At 49.3% G+C, this 16,668-nt stretch overlaps 1 protein-coding gene across 1 annotated transcript in view; it reads left to right on the top strand.

Annotated features, from left to right (window-relative positions):
• Positions 1 to 16,668, top strand: part of vps13d (vacuolar protein sorting 13 homolog D) — a 292,361-nt gene that overhangs the window by 241,476 nt on the left and 34,217 nt on the right. Inside the window, 2 exon segments of the mRNA XM_068017446.1 lie at positions 3,534 to 3,666; positions 6,874 to 7,069. Coding sequence (XP_067873547.1) covers positions 3,534 to 3,666; positions 6,874 to 7,069 — 329 coding nt within the window.

The following is a 16,668-nucleotide window of genomic DNA, read 5'->3' as shown; positions in this document are numbered from 1 at the left end:
AAAAGCAGAATAAATCCAATCCAGCCAACCAACCCATCAGTTTCCTCTCAATCATCAGCAAGTGATGGAAGGTATCATTGACAGTGGTATCAAGCGACACTTACTCAGCAACAACCTGCTCGCTGATGCTCAGTTTGGGTTTCGGCAGAGCCACTCAGCTCCAGACCTCAGTTTGGATTTCGCCAGGGCTGCTCAGCTCCAGACCTCATTAGACCCTTCATCCAAACATAGACAGAAGAGCTGAATTCCATAGATGAGTGAGAGTGACTGCCCTTGACAGCAAGGCAGCATTTGACCGAGTGTGGCATCAAGGAACCCTAGCAAAATTGAAGTCGATGGGAATTGGAGGAAAACTATCCACTGGTTGAAGTCATACCAGGCATAAAGGAAGATTGTTGTGGTTAGAGGCCAATCGTCTCAGCTTCAGGGCAACGCTGCTGGAGTTCCTCAGCGCAGTGTCCTAGGCCCAACCATCTTCAGCTGCTTCACCAATAGCCTTCCATCCATCATAAGGTCAGAAGTAAGGATGTTCACTGATGATTTGCTACAACTCAGATACTGAAGCAATCCGTGCCCGCATGCAGCAAGACCCGGACAACATTCAGGCTTGGTTGATAAGTGGCAAGTGACATTCGCGCCACACAAGTGTCAGGTAATGACCGTCTCCAGCAAGAGAGAATCTAACCATCTCCCCTTAACTTCATTGGCATTACCATTGCTGAAGTCCTAATCATCAGCATCCTAGAGGTTACCATTGGCCAGAAGCGTAACTGGATCAACCATATAAATACTGTGGCTACAAGAGCAGGTCAGAGTCTGGGAATTCTGCAGTGAGTAACTCACCTCCTGACTCCCCATAACCTGTCCACCATCTGCAAGGCACAAGTCAGGACTGTAATGGAATACCCTCCACTTGCCTGGATGAGTGCAGTTCCAACAACACTCAAGAAGCTCGACACCATTTAGGACAAAGCAGCCCACTTGATTGGCACCTCATCCACCATCTTAAACACTCACTCCCTCCACCACTGGTACAGTGACAGCAGTGTGTACCATCTACAAGATGTGCTGCAGCAACTTGCCAAGCCTCCTTCAACAGCAGCTTCCAAACCCACGACCTCAACCACCTTGAAGAACAAGGGCACTAGACGCGGGTGAACACCTCCACCTGCAAATTCCCCTCCAAGTCAAACACCTTCCTGACTTGGAACTTGACTGTCTTTCCTTCACTGCTGCTGGGTCAAAATCCTGGAGCTCCCAAACAGGACTGTGGGTGTACTTACACCACATGGACTGCGGGTGTACTAACACCACATGGACTGCAACGGTTCAAGAAGGCAGTTCACCACCATCTTCTCAAGGGCAATTAGAGATGGGCAATAAATGCTAACCTTGCCAGTGATGCTTACATTCCATGAACGCTTTTTAAAAAATTAAACTGTTGTCTGGGTTTTGCCTCCCAGGGTGTTGAGACCAATTGTAGTGCTCCGACTGCTGCCTCAAATGAGCTCAACGAAATCAGCACAGACCAGGGATCAGACTTGGGATCTTCTGGCCTGTATGACTCTATACAACAAGTGTTTTTAATCAACTGACTTCCCCTTATTTCAGAACTGAACCTCACAAGAGACTGAACTAGAAGCTCCTGGTTGGTTGTTGCATTCTTTTTGAATGATTTCTCTGCCTCACTATGCAGCATTAAACTTGCTGGAGGGGAGACTATAACCACAGTATACTCTTCATGGTTGGAACGTAACCTAATCATTTTGAAGGAGAATTCAACATGTAATAATTGCCATGTAAACTATTGAACTCTCCAAGTAACAATGTAGAACAGCTGTAGGAACAGTAATCTGAAAAAGCTCTCTCATTGTTGAACTATTAACTGTGTTCCTTGGAGTGGCTCTGTCTGCTTGCAAGAGGTGAACTTTTCACCTGTTACTCTTTTTTTTAAGCAAAATTAAGTCCTGGAGATGAGCTGTTTCTTTATGTATCAGCTGTCAAATTGATGGAGGGGTTGGTGGTGTGCAGTGGGGGAGTGGCCATTTACACAAGGTCTTATTGACAACTAGTCCAGGATGCTGGGCTCAGCACCAAAAAAATCATTGCCATGGTTTTTATTGGCTGACTGTTCACACTCCAGGCAGGTTGCGCTGTTCAGATAAACAGTGAATAAATGGACATTGTGCTAATGTCAAATTACGTCAGGCCATAATTACATTTCTAGAATGTTCAGGGCTTTTGTTCTCTTATTATTCCGTTTACTGAAGGAGTTGCACAGTTCCACTGGGTTTGGCCTACTTCACTTTACCCAAGTGGGCAGTCTTCATGTGGGAGCCTGGGCAATGAAAGCCCCTCGACATCCAACTGTGGTGGACCACGTGGCCAAATTTAACGTCGTCCACACCAGTAACCTGCAAATGTGCATTTTCCAACACAGATCACTGAATAGCAATCTAAAAGCTGTTGAATTTTTCTCCTCAGCCTATAGGTGCTGAGGCCATTCATTGCAACCTTGTATCTGCAGCCCCAGAGATCCATTAAAAAAAAAAGCTGCCTTTATATTGCTTGAGACCTGTGCAAGTGACACCAGTTCCGGGCTCATAAATCTTGTCCAGCTGACTATAATCTGAAGAAAAACATGCTGGAATAAATAAAATAAAAGCAATTAAAATAAGCACACACCAGGGTTTGAGTCTGAGAGTTCCCATGTGTAGTTTTATATGGAGGAATGAATTTATCTACTATGCTGAGCTCCATCCTCATGGATTACTTTAGAAGATGCTACAGTACTCATTTTTAAACTGTGATTGTGATGGAGAAGGTTGCATGGAGTGTATAGTGTATGCATGGGTGCGAAACTGGCTTGAAGCCTTTGTCAGGCTGTCCCCGAGAAAGCAGATCATCTATTTACTTAAAATCTGCTGAAGGAAGAGAAGGGAAGATTGCTCGGCCCGTTGTCTCCTGGCAGGTACAAGCTCGGGACCCCCCCATTTGGTCTCAAAGCCTGCGGGAAAATTCTGTCCAAGGAATCGGCAGAGCGAAAAGGTTAGAGTAATGATAATCTGTCCCTAATTGTGATGTTGTGCCTTGTAAATGTGTGCAATTGTCTAACTGGGCGAGTGACATCTAGTCACTTAATATCAGTACTGGATTGAGCTTTGTTATTGTATTGATGAGTGAACCACTAGTTTTGAATCTCCAATTGCTAAACTGACTAAGGTGGTCAACAGTTGAACTGTAGAGACGAGGAAGATTACCAGCTTTACATTTGTTCCAGCAGAGTACCCTGTGTTACAGATCCACATAACTGGAATTGTCTATGCAAATTCTTTGTTTACTGGGAAAATTTCAGTGCAAGTAATTGCATCAGATCTTTTCTGGGGTGGGGGGGAATGGGAGACATTCATTTAGGAGTCAGTTGCTGAATTTGGTGTGGATTTGGATTTTGGGTTTAATGCTCATTGCTGTTGAGCTGCTGTGCCTCATTTATCTGCCTTTTAAAGTATTTTTTTTTTCCCACCCCCTGACAGTTTGCTGGGACTTTATCAGATGGATTGGGGAAAACCATGGACACCAGACATCAGGCCGAGCGGGAATCTATCCGCTATCAAGCAGTGACCAGTGGTGAACACCTTGTGGCTGGAATTCAGGGACTGGCTCATGGTGGGTTTTTGAAAGAGGAAATTCTAGTTGTGTTCAACGTTGTTAATAATTAAGTGTAGTGGTGATCTTCCCAAAGGCAATTCTTCTCATTTCTCCACATCTCATGTTCCTGCATTTTCCTAGTTGCTCGTAAGAGCCTCGCATTTTTAAATTCCATGTGAAATGAGTAATATGACTAGGAAAAAAGTAAATGAAGTGATTCCCCGTTATGTGTGCTTTAAGGAAGCACAAGTCCTGTTCCCGAAGGATCCTCCGCCTGAGAGCAGCCATTGTCCCTCGAGGTTCTAGCTCTTCCGCCATCACAACCAAAGATTCGCTGGTTCTGCCATTGGCCATGGCTCATACCCCTGAGCACGGGACCCTTACCTTGGGCTTGGGGTGACTCGCAAAAGGACAGGGACAACCACCCTCTGAAGTCTCAAATGGCCCTGCTCGTGGTTAAGGATTCTGGATTAATACCAGTTAAGAACGATAGCTGGGAGAAATTATTATGAATATCTCTGTGTACTCTTTCCAACTGTGGGCATGTCATTTCTGAGATATATTTTACCATTCCTATGGCTTTTGAGATGAATTTCTTTTTTTACAATGGAACCTTTCATCGATCGTAGCCTGCTGTCCAGCTGAATTTATAACATTGAAGTTGTCATGCTCCATGATTGAATTTCAGAGTAATGCATTTCAGATGTCCTGTCCTCAGAGACAGAAGTTCTTTGTAAGCAGAAAGTTCATTTTTTCTTGTTTGTTCACCCTCCACGCACATTTAGGAATATTCATCGCACAGTGGAAACTCACTTAGAACACTGTCTGATTAAGAAAATTTCACCCTGGGTGTTTTAATCTTTGTCCATCCAGCCAAATCATTTCCCATATCTGAGGTGGAGCTTGTGCTGACTCATATAGCATACATACATAGGGCTGAATTTTATCAGCCCTCTAGGGACAGGTAGGATGGTGTGGGAGCCCATAAAATAGCGAGGGAAGGCAGGGGGTGGAGTGGCAGTTTTGTCAGGGGCAGGGAAGGCCAAGGATGGCCATCTCGCCGCCACTGGCATTTAACCAGCGGCGGGGTGCATCTGCCACGTGTGGAGGCCACCCAGAAACACCAGGCAGCCTCCATGTGGGCTATTGGGGAGGGGTGGAGCCTTCTGCTTAGGCAGTCTGTGGTCCATGGCGGGTTCCTGGCATCGCAGGCTGCCCTGTGACAATACCACTACCACCCCACCCCCCCCCCACTCTCCATCCCGAACAACACCCCCACCCCCCACCTTTCTGGGGCCTGCCTGACTGGCCCCGGCAAGCTCGCCCCCACTTATCTGCTCTCCGAGACTCCAGCGCTCCTCCTGGTCCGAGTGGCGTGGTTGACACTGCTGAGCTGCCAGCCCTCCTGATTTATCGGCAGCTCTTGGAGGCGAGATCCCTGCCCTTAAAAAGATGGTGACCCCGCGCCAGGCAGTTAACTGTCTGAGTGCCGTAAAATGCAGTGGGGGTCACCCAAACAGCCGAAGCGGGGTTCCCCTCGCCTTTCCAGCTCGGCAACAAGACCCCCGTTGCAAAAAATTCAGCCCATCGTCTCCCGTACAGAAATTGCTGTTTTATTTATGCTACTTAATAGTTTTTAAGTCCCTCTTCTGTGAGAAAATATTAGCCAGTTGGTGTTTTTTAACCATTTTAAAGACTACCTTGCATGATTACTGCCATTTTTTTCTACCCTGATCCCCCCCCAATTCCATTAGTGCCAGCTAATTACTTCAAAATATGTATAAAATGCCATGTCTCCATTGGCTGCCCTTGTTGTGAAACGTCACTGCATGTGAAGGCTGTAGCAGACTTAGAGGCTTAATCAACATCATCGCTGGAAGGAAATCCCCTCCATCAATGTATTGTGCTATTGCAGAGAGACCTTGGGATCCAGTGCATTGATTCCCTAAATTACCCCAACCTATTTGTCTCCTATTTCTCATCCCATGCTGCCCCTCGGCGATAGCTAAAAACACCACTTCAGTTTCCACATGTACACTGACGACAGCCAGCACTACCTCACGAGCGCTTCTCTCTTTCCCTCCACTGTCTCCAAGTTGTCGCACAGCTCGTCCAACTTCCATTACAGGATGAGCAGAAATTTCCTCCAACTGAATATTAATACGACTAAAGCCATTGTCTTTGGTTCCCCGCCACAAACTTTATTCTCTAGCAACTGACTCCATCCCTCTCCTTGGCAACTGCCTGAGGCTGAACCAAACTGTTTGTAACCTTGGTGTCATACTTGACCCCGAGATAAGCTTCCGACCACATATCCGCAACATCGCTAAGACTGCCTCTTTCTAACTCCATAACATTGCCAACTCTGCACTTGATTCAGCTCATCTGCTGCTGAAACCTTCTTACATGACACTGTTAGCTCTAGGCTTGACTATTCCATCACAATCCTGGCCTGCCTCCCACATTCTACCCTCTGTAAAATGAGGTCATAAAAAATTCTGCTACCTGTGTCCTAACTCGCACCAAGTCCCATTCATCCATTACTCAGGTGCTCACTGACTTACATTGGCTCCCAGTTGAGCAGCACCTCAATTTTAAAATTCTCATCCTTGTTTTTAGATCTCTCTATGGCCTTGCCCTTCCCTATCTCTGTAATTTCCTCCCGCCCTACATCCCTCCAAGATCTCCGTGCTCTTCCAATTCTGGCCTCTTGAGCATCCCCAATTTTAATCGCTCCACCATTGGTGACCTTCAGCTGCCAATGCTTTAGGCTCTAGAATTCCCTCCCTCTCCCTTCTTCTCTCTCCTCCTTCTCCCTTCTCTCTCCTCCTTAAAACCTACAGCTTTGATCAAGCTTTTCATCATCTGCCCTAATACCTCCTTATGTGGCTTAGTGCCAAATTCCGTTTGATAACACTCCTGTGCAGTGCCTTGGGACGTCTTACTACATTAAAGGTGATATATGAGTGCAACTTGTTATTTTTATACGCAGTGCACCATTAATTTTGGGTAGATACAGTGACAAAATCAGAGTTCTACATTGACATCACTATGAAGGATCAACTGCTTTTTATGTGAACTTTGCACAGAGATAGGTAGGAAAACTAGTTTGCCTTGTTCCTCATTTTCAGATATGCTTTCTGAAAATCATTCAGTGTCTGGGACATTGGTGAATTGATGGGACTTTCTTAAAAAAAAAAATTCTTGCTTCTCCACTTCCCACAGGTATTCTTGGTGGATTCACCAGTGTCATCACTTCAACAGTAGAAGGAGTGAAAACAGACGGTGGTGTCAGTGGTTTTTTCTCAGGCCTTGGAAAGGGACTAGTTGGCACGGTAACCAAACCAGTGGCAGGTGCTCTTGACTTTGCTTCAGAGACAGCTCAGGCTGTGCGGGAAACCACAACAATAAGCAACCACAGGTAATGGAGGAAATTCAGTTTATAATGCATACAATTACACCAGGAAAAAAACATTAAGAATGGGGATTTCCCAGTCTTTTTATTTAGAGATTCAGCACTGAAACAGGCCCTTCGGCCCACCGAGTCTGTGCCGACCAACAACCACCCATTTATACTAACTCTATGTTAATCCCATATTCCCGACCACATCCCCACAATTCTCCTACCACCTACCTACACTAGGCCAAATGTTTACAATGGCCAAATTACCTATCGCCTGCAAGTCTTTGGCGGTGGGAGGAAACCGGAGCACCCAACGGAAACCCACGCGGTCACGGAGAACTTGCAAACACCGCACAGGCAGTACCCAGAACTGAACCCGGGTCGCTGGAGCTGTGAGGCTGCGGTGCTAACCACTGCGCCACTGTGCATCTTTAACAAACCCTCTTTTTTTTCTAGATTTTGACACAAAATATAATTTTCAGAAGTTTAAGTTAAAAAGTCCTGCATCTATGTTAAGAGGCAAATAGATTGGAGACATTGAGATGTTCTGTATTGTCCCTGCAACCCAAAAGGGCAACAGATGGAATTATGGCTTTAATTGTAATGTTTGCATTGCTGCTGATGAAAAATTGTTGAATGCATTAACAGTAATAATTAATGCTCCGCATCATGAGACAGAAAAGTAACTGGAAGATAGATAATGGGCATTATTTTAAGCAATAGTCGTCAGGCATCCAGTTTACCTTTTAGAAATTTCTGGACAGCCTTTATATAGGACTGTCCATTTCAAAACTGGATAGATGTTAAACTTTTTTAAACAGTGCTTTGTTTCTATACTAGAACTTAGATGTGACAACTTCATGCTGCCTTTGAAGTGAGCTGGCACATACCAAGCTTCAATGTCCAGGATGGCTTTTAGGAGATATTTGCAATGTACACTAATATTTAATATAAGTAAAATGTGTGCTAATAGCATGTCTACAGGGTACTAATACTATATGTACAAGGCATGCAAATGCTACATGTATGTTCTAATGCATGAACAGAATGTGATACTATAGGAATGGGGGCGTACTACTGTATTTAGAGAATGTACCAATAGTGTGTGTGCAGGATAGTGACAGTATATGTAAGGGACATAATACTGTACGAACAGGGATTAACAATCCTGTATGTACAAGGTGTGCTACTCAGAGTGAGGTAAAACACAAAATTGCACGATATGTGCAGCCAGCAAAACAAGAGCTGAACAAATCTAAATAAAATAAACACTTTGTAAACAAATGATGTAATTAAAAGGGTGTTGCAGTGTTTCAGTATGTCCCAGGGTTCAGATGACCTTGATAAAGCTTTATTCTCCACAGTAGCCAAGTGATTTGTTGTCACAGAGAACCCAGTATTTTTGCCATCAGTGGGAATTATTATGTGAAATTGTAATACCCTGAGCAGGTTGCACTTTTGTGGTAAGCGTAGATATTTGAGAGATTTGTCACGTGACATTATGTCGTACCAGATCACTTGCCTTCTCGTGTTACCTCAGCTGAACTTTCTCAATAATTTTCATCTGATAGTTTCTGTTATGTGTAGGATGGTAACGCATTGCAATTTGAGTTATCCTGCATGTAACACAATCCTAGCTGCATGTACTGTAAACTAGGGTTGTCTAACCTTTTCGCATGGGGACCATATTACAATTTTTGTCATACATAGGGTGCTGGTGAGACAATTTCAGAAAGATAAATGCATTAAAAATGTATCTTCCTATTAATCAAAACAACATCAAATGTGCATTTTTGTGAAGGAGCTTTAAATGAGAAGGTTAATTTAATGACTTGCTTTCTTTTCACTATGTTGGATTTAGTGAGATACCCGGCATTTTTTTGCTTGTACAAGTAGTCAGTGTATGCAAACACACTTCTTGTTGTGATGCAGAGTATTCCGGACAGATGTCCATCTGTCAGGAGTGATCTGGATCTCTCCCTCTCCCTCTCTCTCTCTCTCCCTCCCCCTCCCTCCCTCCCCCTCCCTCCCTCCCTCCCCCTCCCTCCCCCTCCCTCCCCCTCTCTCTCTCCCTCCCTCTCCCCCTCCCTCTCCCTCTCTCTCTCTCTCTCCCTCTCTCTCTCTCTCTCTCTCTCTCTCTCTCTCTCTCTCCCTCCCTCCCTCCCTCTCCCTCTCTCTCTCTCTCTCTCTCCCTCCCTCCCTCCCTCCCTCACTCTCCCTCCCTCCCTCCCTCTCCCTCCCTCTCCCTCCCTCCCTCCCTCCCCCTCCCTCTCTCTCTCGCTCTCTCTCCCTCTCTCCCTCCCTCCCTCTCTCTCTCTCTCTCTCCCTCTCCCCCCCCTCCCCTATGGCCCCCTCTCTGTTTTCCCCCTTCTCTGTGTTAATTCCTTCCTCTCCCTCTGTCCTCCCCCTCCCCTGCCTCTGTCCCCTTTTTTTGAACCCCCTCGCTCCAGCCCCCCCCCCTCGCTCCAGCCCCCCCCCTCGCTCCAGCCCCCCCCCTCGCTCCAGCCCCCCCCCCTCGCTCCAGCCCCTCCCACTCGCTCCAGCCCCCCCCCCTCGCTCCAGCCCCCCCCCCTCGCTCCAGCCCCCCCCCTCGCTCCAGCCCCCCCCCTCGCTCCAGCCCCCCCCCTCGCTCCAGCCCCCCCCCTCGCTCCAGCCCCCCCCCTCGCTCCAGCCCCCCCCCTCGCTCCAGCCCCCCCCCTCGCTCCAGCCCCCCCCCTCGCTCCAGCCCCCCCCCTCGCTCCAGTCCCCCCCCTCGCTCCAGCCCCCCCCCTCGCTCCAGCCCCCCCCCCTCGCTCCAGCCCCCCCCCTCGCTCCAGCCCCCCCCCTCGCTCCAGCCCCCCCCCTCGCTCCAGCCCCCCCCCTCGCTCCAGCCCCCCCCCTCGCTCCAGCCCCCCCCCTCGCTCCAGCCCCCCCCCCTCGCTCCAGCCCCCCCCCCTCGCTCCAGCCCCCCCCCTCGCTCCAGCCCCCCCCCTCGCTCCAGCCCCCCCCCTCGCTCCAGCCCCCCCCTCGCTCCAGCCCCCCCTCGCCCTTCTCCCCCCCCTCGCCCTTCTCCCCCCCCTCGCCCTTCTCCCCCCCCTCGCCCTTCTCCCCCCCCCTTGCCCTTCTCCCCCCCCTCGCCCTTCTCCCCCCCCTCGCCCTTCTCCCCCCCCTCGCCCTTCTCCCCCCCCTCGCCCTTCTCCCCCCCCTCGCCCTTCTCCCCCCCCCCTCGCCCTTCTCCCTCCCCTCGCCCTTCTCCCCCCCCCTCGCTCCAGCCCCCCCCCTCGCTCCAGCCCCCCCCTCGCTCCAGCCCCCCCTCGCTCCAGCCCCCCCTCGCCCTTCTCCCCCCCCTCGCCCTTCTCCCCCCCCTCGCCCTTCTCCCCCCCCTCGCCCTTCTCCCCCCCCTCTCGCCCTTCTCCCCCCCCCTTGCCCTTCTCCCCCCCCTCGCCCTTCTCCCCCCCCTCGCCCTTCTCCCCCCCCTCGCCCTTCTCCCCCCCCCTCGCCCTTCTCCCTCCCCTCGCCCTTCTCCCTCCCCTCGCCCTTCTCCCCCCCCCTCGCCCTTCTCCCCCCCCCTCGCCCTTCTCCCCCCCCCCTCGCCCTTCTCCCCCCCCCTCGCCCTTCTCCCCCCCCCTCGCCCTTCTCCCCCCCCCTCGCCCTTCTCCCCCCCCCTCGCCCTTCTCCCCCCCCCCTCGCCCTTCTCCCCCCCTCGCCCTTCTCCCCCCCTCGCCCTTCTCCCCCCCTCGCCCTTCTCCCCCCCCTCGCCCTTCTCCCCCCCCCTCGCCCTTCTCCCCCCCCCTCGCCCTTCTCTCCCCCCCCCCTCGCCCTTCTCCCCCCCCCTCGCCCTTCTCCCCCCCCCTCGCCCTTCTCCCCCCCCCTCGCCCTTCTCCCCCCCCCTCGCCCTTCTCCCCCCCCCTCGCCCTTCTCCCCCCCCCTCGCCCTTCTCCCCCCCCCTCGCCCTTCTCCCCCCCCCTCGCCCTTCTCCCCCCCCTCGCCCTTCTCCCCCCCCTCGCCCTTCTCCCCCCCCCTCGCCCTTCTCCCCCCCCCTCGCCCTTCTCCCCCCCCCTCGCCCTTCTCCCCCCCCCTCGCCCTTCTCCCCCCCCCCTCGCCCTTCTCCCCCCCCCTCGCCCTTCTCCCCCCCCCTCGCCCTTCTCCCCCCCCCTCGCCCTTCTCCCCCCCTCGCCCTTCTCCCCCCCTCGCCCTTCTCCCCCCCTCGCCCTTCTCCCCCCCCTCGCCCTTCTCTCCCCCCCCCTCGCCCTTCTCTCCCCCCCCCCCCTCGCCCTTCTCTCCCCCCCCCTCGCCCTTCTCCCCCCCCCCTCGCCCTTCTCCCCCCCCCTCGCCCTTCTCCCCCCCCCTCGCCCTTCTCCCCCCCCCTCGCCCTTCTCCCTCCCCTCGCCCTTCTCCCTCCCCTCGCCCTTCTCCCCCCCCTCGCCCTTCTCCCCCCCCTCGCCCTTCTCCCCCCCCTCGCCCTTCTCCCCCCCCTCGCCCTTCTCCCCCCCCTCGCCCTTCTCCCCCCCCTCGCCCTTCTCCCCCCCCTCGCCCTTCTCCCCCCCCTCGCCCTTCTCCCCCCCCCTCGCCCTCCTCCCCCCCCCTCGCCCTTCTCCCCCCCTCGCCCTTCTCCCCCCCCCCCTCGCCCTTCTCCCCCCCCCCCTCGCCCTTCTCCCCCCCCCTCGCCCTTCTCCCCCCCCCCCCGCCCTTCTCTCCCCCCCCCTCGCCCTTCCCCCCCTCCCCTCGCCCTTCTCCCCCCCCCCTCGCCCTTCTCCCCCCCCTCGCCCTTCTCCCCCCCCCTCGCCCTTCTCCCCCCCCCTCGCCCTTCTCCCCCCCCCTCGCCCTTCTTCCCCCCCCTCGCCCTTCCCCCCCTCCCCTCGCCCTTCCCCCCCTCCCCTCGCCCTTCCCCCCCTCCCCTCGCCCTTCCCCCCCTCCCCTCGCCCTTCCCCCCCTCCCCTCGCCCTTCCCCCCCTCCCCTCGCCCTTCCCCCCCTCCCCTCGCCCTTCTCTCCCCCCTTTGCCCTTCTCTCCTCCCCTCGCCCTTCCCCCCCTCCCCTCGCCCTTCCCCCCCTCCCCTCGCCCTTCCCCCCCTCCCCTCGCCCTTCTCTCCCCCCTTTGCCCTTCTCCCTCCCCCTTCAGCCCCCTTGCTCCCTCCCCCTTCAGCCCCCTTGCTCGCTCTCTTTCTCTCTCAGGCCTTTTTTCTGCAGGCCGGAGAATACCTGAAAGTCAGCCCAGTTTGAGATGTCTTCAAACCTGAGCACAATTCAAATGTTATTGAAGTCTACTTTAACCAACCACAGTTGCATGTAATATTCGTTATTAAGTAGAACCCTATCACATTGCAGCTTCTCAACCACTTCACAGTGAATTGCTTTTGAAGTGCAGTGATTGTTGTGTAGGGAAGTATGCTGACCATTCTGTGCTTGCAGCATCCCACAATAAGATAAATGGCCAATGCATCTTTTTTTTGGTGGTGTTGGTTGAGGGGGTTAAGGGGGCAGTTGTTGGCCTGTATATTGAGAAAACCCTTTGCACTTTTAATAATGCTATAGGATCTTTAAAGGCTACATGAACATCTCCAACAGCTGACCTGTTTGATAAATGGCGGTGTTGCCCACTCAGCCAGAAGGCATTTTGGGTAATCAGTTAATCAGTGCTCCCACATCACAGCACATGCAAGGAGTTGCTTTTGGGGCTGTAGGTAAACTGTAAGCCGAGAAATATTTAATAGTGTTGGGTACTGTAGCATTTTTGGTGTAATCAGGGCTGCCATTAGAGGCAAAGGTTTTATCTTTTAGAGCCCCAAACAAGGCAACTGATTAAACCAAAACAGAAAACTGTAAATGAAAACCAAAACCTGATTATAAACCATGTGGAACTACTCGTTGGGATCAAAACCTAATCCCGGGAGCTCATAACACAAAAGCATTCTGAGGCACCAACCAACCATGGTGCTGGATTTGTTTTCTTCCTCAAGTGCCAGTAAAAGAAATCACCCTCTTTGCAGATAAAATTTCCCATGTATTAACATATGAATCATTCCAAATATGGGCAGTCCATTCATCCGTAGCTGCAGGATGTTTATGTTGTGGATCCACATTCATCATGAGACAAGGCCATGCTGCATTTCCCCCGTTTACACTACAGAGAGTTCTCAAGGGTCAGCAGCAACAAAAGCCGGAGAGTTGCATGATTGCATCTTGAAAAGTCAAAAGGAAAATGGAAATGATGTCACTGCTGGGTGACAGCTGGTCCACAACTACATGAAAGTCTTCATTTTAATCGGAATCAGACATGCTGCAAACCATAGAGTTATTGTTAAATTTAGTATGTGCATATATATGTATATTCTTATTGACTAAATCTGAACACATGGGATAGGTAGACTGTTGGATAAAGGATGTATGGATCAACCAGTCTCTCATGTTTACTATCCATTGCATTGTGTAATGCATAACAGATTGATTGAAAACAATCTGCAAATCAGAAAACTGATTTTGAGTCTATCTGTATTGATGCTAGTTTAATCTTCAGTCATTCCCCAAGCTGTTTGATCTGTTAGTACTCTTGTTAGGCTTTTTCTTGTAGCAGTGACTTTTTTTCATAACCTACACATTGCTTACAAGACCAGGTTTACTTTGCGACTGTGATAACATAGACGTTTAGCTGTGCTATGATCTCTTTGAACTGTTCACGGTCATATACTTCCTCACCCGAAAATAGACCTAAGGGATTTAAGTTGAATGAACAACAGTGTTAATTGGCACCATTTGGATAGTGTGTTTGGATTTATGACAGCTGTAAATTCTAAAACATTCCCTCCCCAACAAAAGAGGAAAGAACAGTTTATAGCTGTGTGTAAAGCAGTGAATTTCTTTCTTTAAAGCTGCTTTTGTTGCCTGATGCTTTTTGTAAAATCGCCTCTCCCAGACCTCGAGGCTCACCTTTTATTGTGCATTTTGTGCTGATTTCTGTGATCCAGGTTTGCTTTCAATGTCCGAAAGTGTTTACTAAGTAAAGCTTTCTGCTGGAGCAGGTCTGCCAACACTCCTTTAATAGCAAACAGTGAATTTGGTGAAGTGTGACTGAGTTCCAGAAAATCAGTAGAATGTGAAGTGGCCTTTAGTGCATTGTTTAACAGGATGCTTCAAAGCTAGTAATGCACACAAGGGTTTAAACAGGAAGTTTCAATTGTAACCAGAATGACTGATGACTTTAGTGTGTGTTTTACGAGCAAAACCAGATTTTTCAGACCTCCTTATTGCATGTGTGCTGAGTCCAAGTATCCATTCCAGCTTCTCTCAGTATTGCAATTTGGACTTAAATTGGTTCTTCTTGAGTCATCTGACCACTTTGCTATACATGAATAATTGAATACAGGCTGAGCAACACCTCTGCATTGTAAAGGTCATTGGACTGGATCTGTACCATTGTTTTGTCAGACAGCTATGAAACAACTTTACTTGCCAGTGTATTTTCTAAACAGTATTTTGACGTAGATGTATAACTGACAGTGAACTCAAATCTTGCCTTTCTATCTTGATCTATAATGCTACTGTGATCAATTTCTGCTTGAATCTTTCTCTTTGTGTGTCCCCTCAGTTGCAGATATGCCATTTACATAGTCCTTCTCTCACCAGCTTGAATGTTCATACTGTCATCTTCTGTAACTCGTTATTTCCCAGGATCCTCAACTGTACAACTTAGTACCTCTCTCAGGTTGCTTATATATTAGCATTGAGGTGGGAGATTTTTGCTCACCAGTTCCATGATACTGGTGCAAGCAGTGGCACTCCCACTGTAAACCTGACTGATAAACTGTTCTTATTTTGTAACCAGTTTTTCCTGGATCCTGGCCTTAGTGAACATGGTAGGTTTACATTAAGGTTGCTACTAACTGCCTGAGACATGAAGCTCTGGAAACAGCAGCACAAACATTTCCAACACCAATATAAAGGCAGCATTTTGTCTTCCCGTTCATACTACCATGTGCCATTACTTGAAACCCAAGGTTGGCACTTCCAATATTCACTATTGCTTGATCAGCCCAGTTTTACTCTTCTCAACCATGGTATCCTGCACCATGAGCTTTGACCCTTCACTTTTTTTTAAAAAGAGACTCTTATGGCAATACTAACAATCCCAAACTGGTCCCAAAGGATTACCAAGATGAGTCGGAAGGCAACTAGACATTATTCTTCAATTCTGTTCATGATTATCAGTTCTAATAAAGATTTAATTTTCGCTCCAAATATTAAAGGAACTGCAATGAATTTCTGTTTGGTATGGGTATTAAGGCATACAGAACAAAGGCGGGCAGATGGAGTTGAGATACGGATCAGCTGTAATCAAATTGGATGGCAGAAGAGGCTCAAGCGACTGATTAGCCTACCCCATTCCTATGAGGTTGCAAACTTCTAACTGAAGATAGGTTACCACTGTTTTCATCTCAATATAAGCCCAAAGTAGCTGAACCATGCTATGGTGCATGCATCTAAGCAGCTAGAAATACCACTGCAGTATTTATCATCTTGGCGCTTTGGTTTCTACCATTCTGATGAAGGGTCACTGACCTGAAACATTAACTGTGCTTCTCTCTCCACAGATGCTGCCAGACCTGCTGAGTATTTCCAGCATTTTTTGTTTTTATTATCTTTGATTTCTGTTGCTGCAAACGGAATGTAAAATTGCCAGGACTTACTGATGTACTATAAATGGTTCACACAAGTCTTGGCAATTTTACATATGGTTTGCAGCCAGTTGCACAAGACGCATGCTTCCAGAAGCCTACAGCAGCTTCATAAATGTTATGCAGTGTAAAAGCAGGCATTTTCTCCCTTCTCTTGTGTCTTTCTCCTATCAGTGGAGTTTTTTTATTTTTGTAGTTAAACTCGCTGCATGTATGCTATCTCAAGTTAATACAGAGGAGTCCTGAAATCCCTGTTGCATTGGCCATGTATAGCCGCCTTTATCTCAGGGACAGGAATTTGGAAAAGAACGCATTTATGCTAATCTGCCTCTTTATGACCTGATAACAATTTCGCCTAAAATTCCTTCCCTCTGGACATCACATAAAGACAGGACTTGTGGCATTACAACATCCACCAAGGATATTGCTAGCTGTATCAATTCCTGCACAAAGTTTGCCAGCACCATATCCAGACAGAAGTCAGGGCTTGTTTTTCTTTTGAAGTGATTAATTGTTTTGGGGCAAAAAGCAAATTTGAGGGATCTTCACTAGGCACAGCTGACCCTCGAACACAGTGCAATCCATGGTGCAGCATGTGGAAATTCTGCTCACCAGGAAGGCCCGTTTAATAGATTAAATGCCAAGGCTGTGAATGTCATAGTATGACTATACTAATAGCAATAATTAACATTATGTTTATGTTATGTATTTTTTCTTGGAATGGGGAACTTAGCTCTGAGTTAAAGCTAAAGCCAAGACAAGTGCTTTAGTCAGTTCTCAATCCAGTATTTCAACCAGGAACTTTTGAAGCTTCATTTGAGCTTTTCCAAAGTTGCCACAGCACAGAGAAATCAGTCAACTATCTGTTGACATTAAAACTTCACTGGATTTCTCATGAGTGAATGCATAGAATTCCATTATCCCCAGCTAGTGATTGACGAATTTGGCAATGTAACTTGGGCCTTCCT

This window comes from Heterodontus francisci, chromosome 37 (assembly GCF_036365525.1).
Source record: "Heterodontus francisci isolate sHetFra1 chromosome 37, sHetFra1.hap1, whole genome shotgun sequence".
Taxonomy (NCBI): Eukaryota; Metazoa; Chordata; class Chondrichthyes; order Heterodontiformes; family Heterodontidae; genus Heterodontus; species Heterodontus francisci.
The sequence above is the reverse complement of the archived record's forward strand: the minus strand, read 5'-3'. Positions and strand labels throughout refer to the sequence as shown.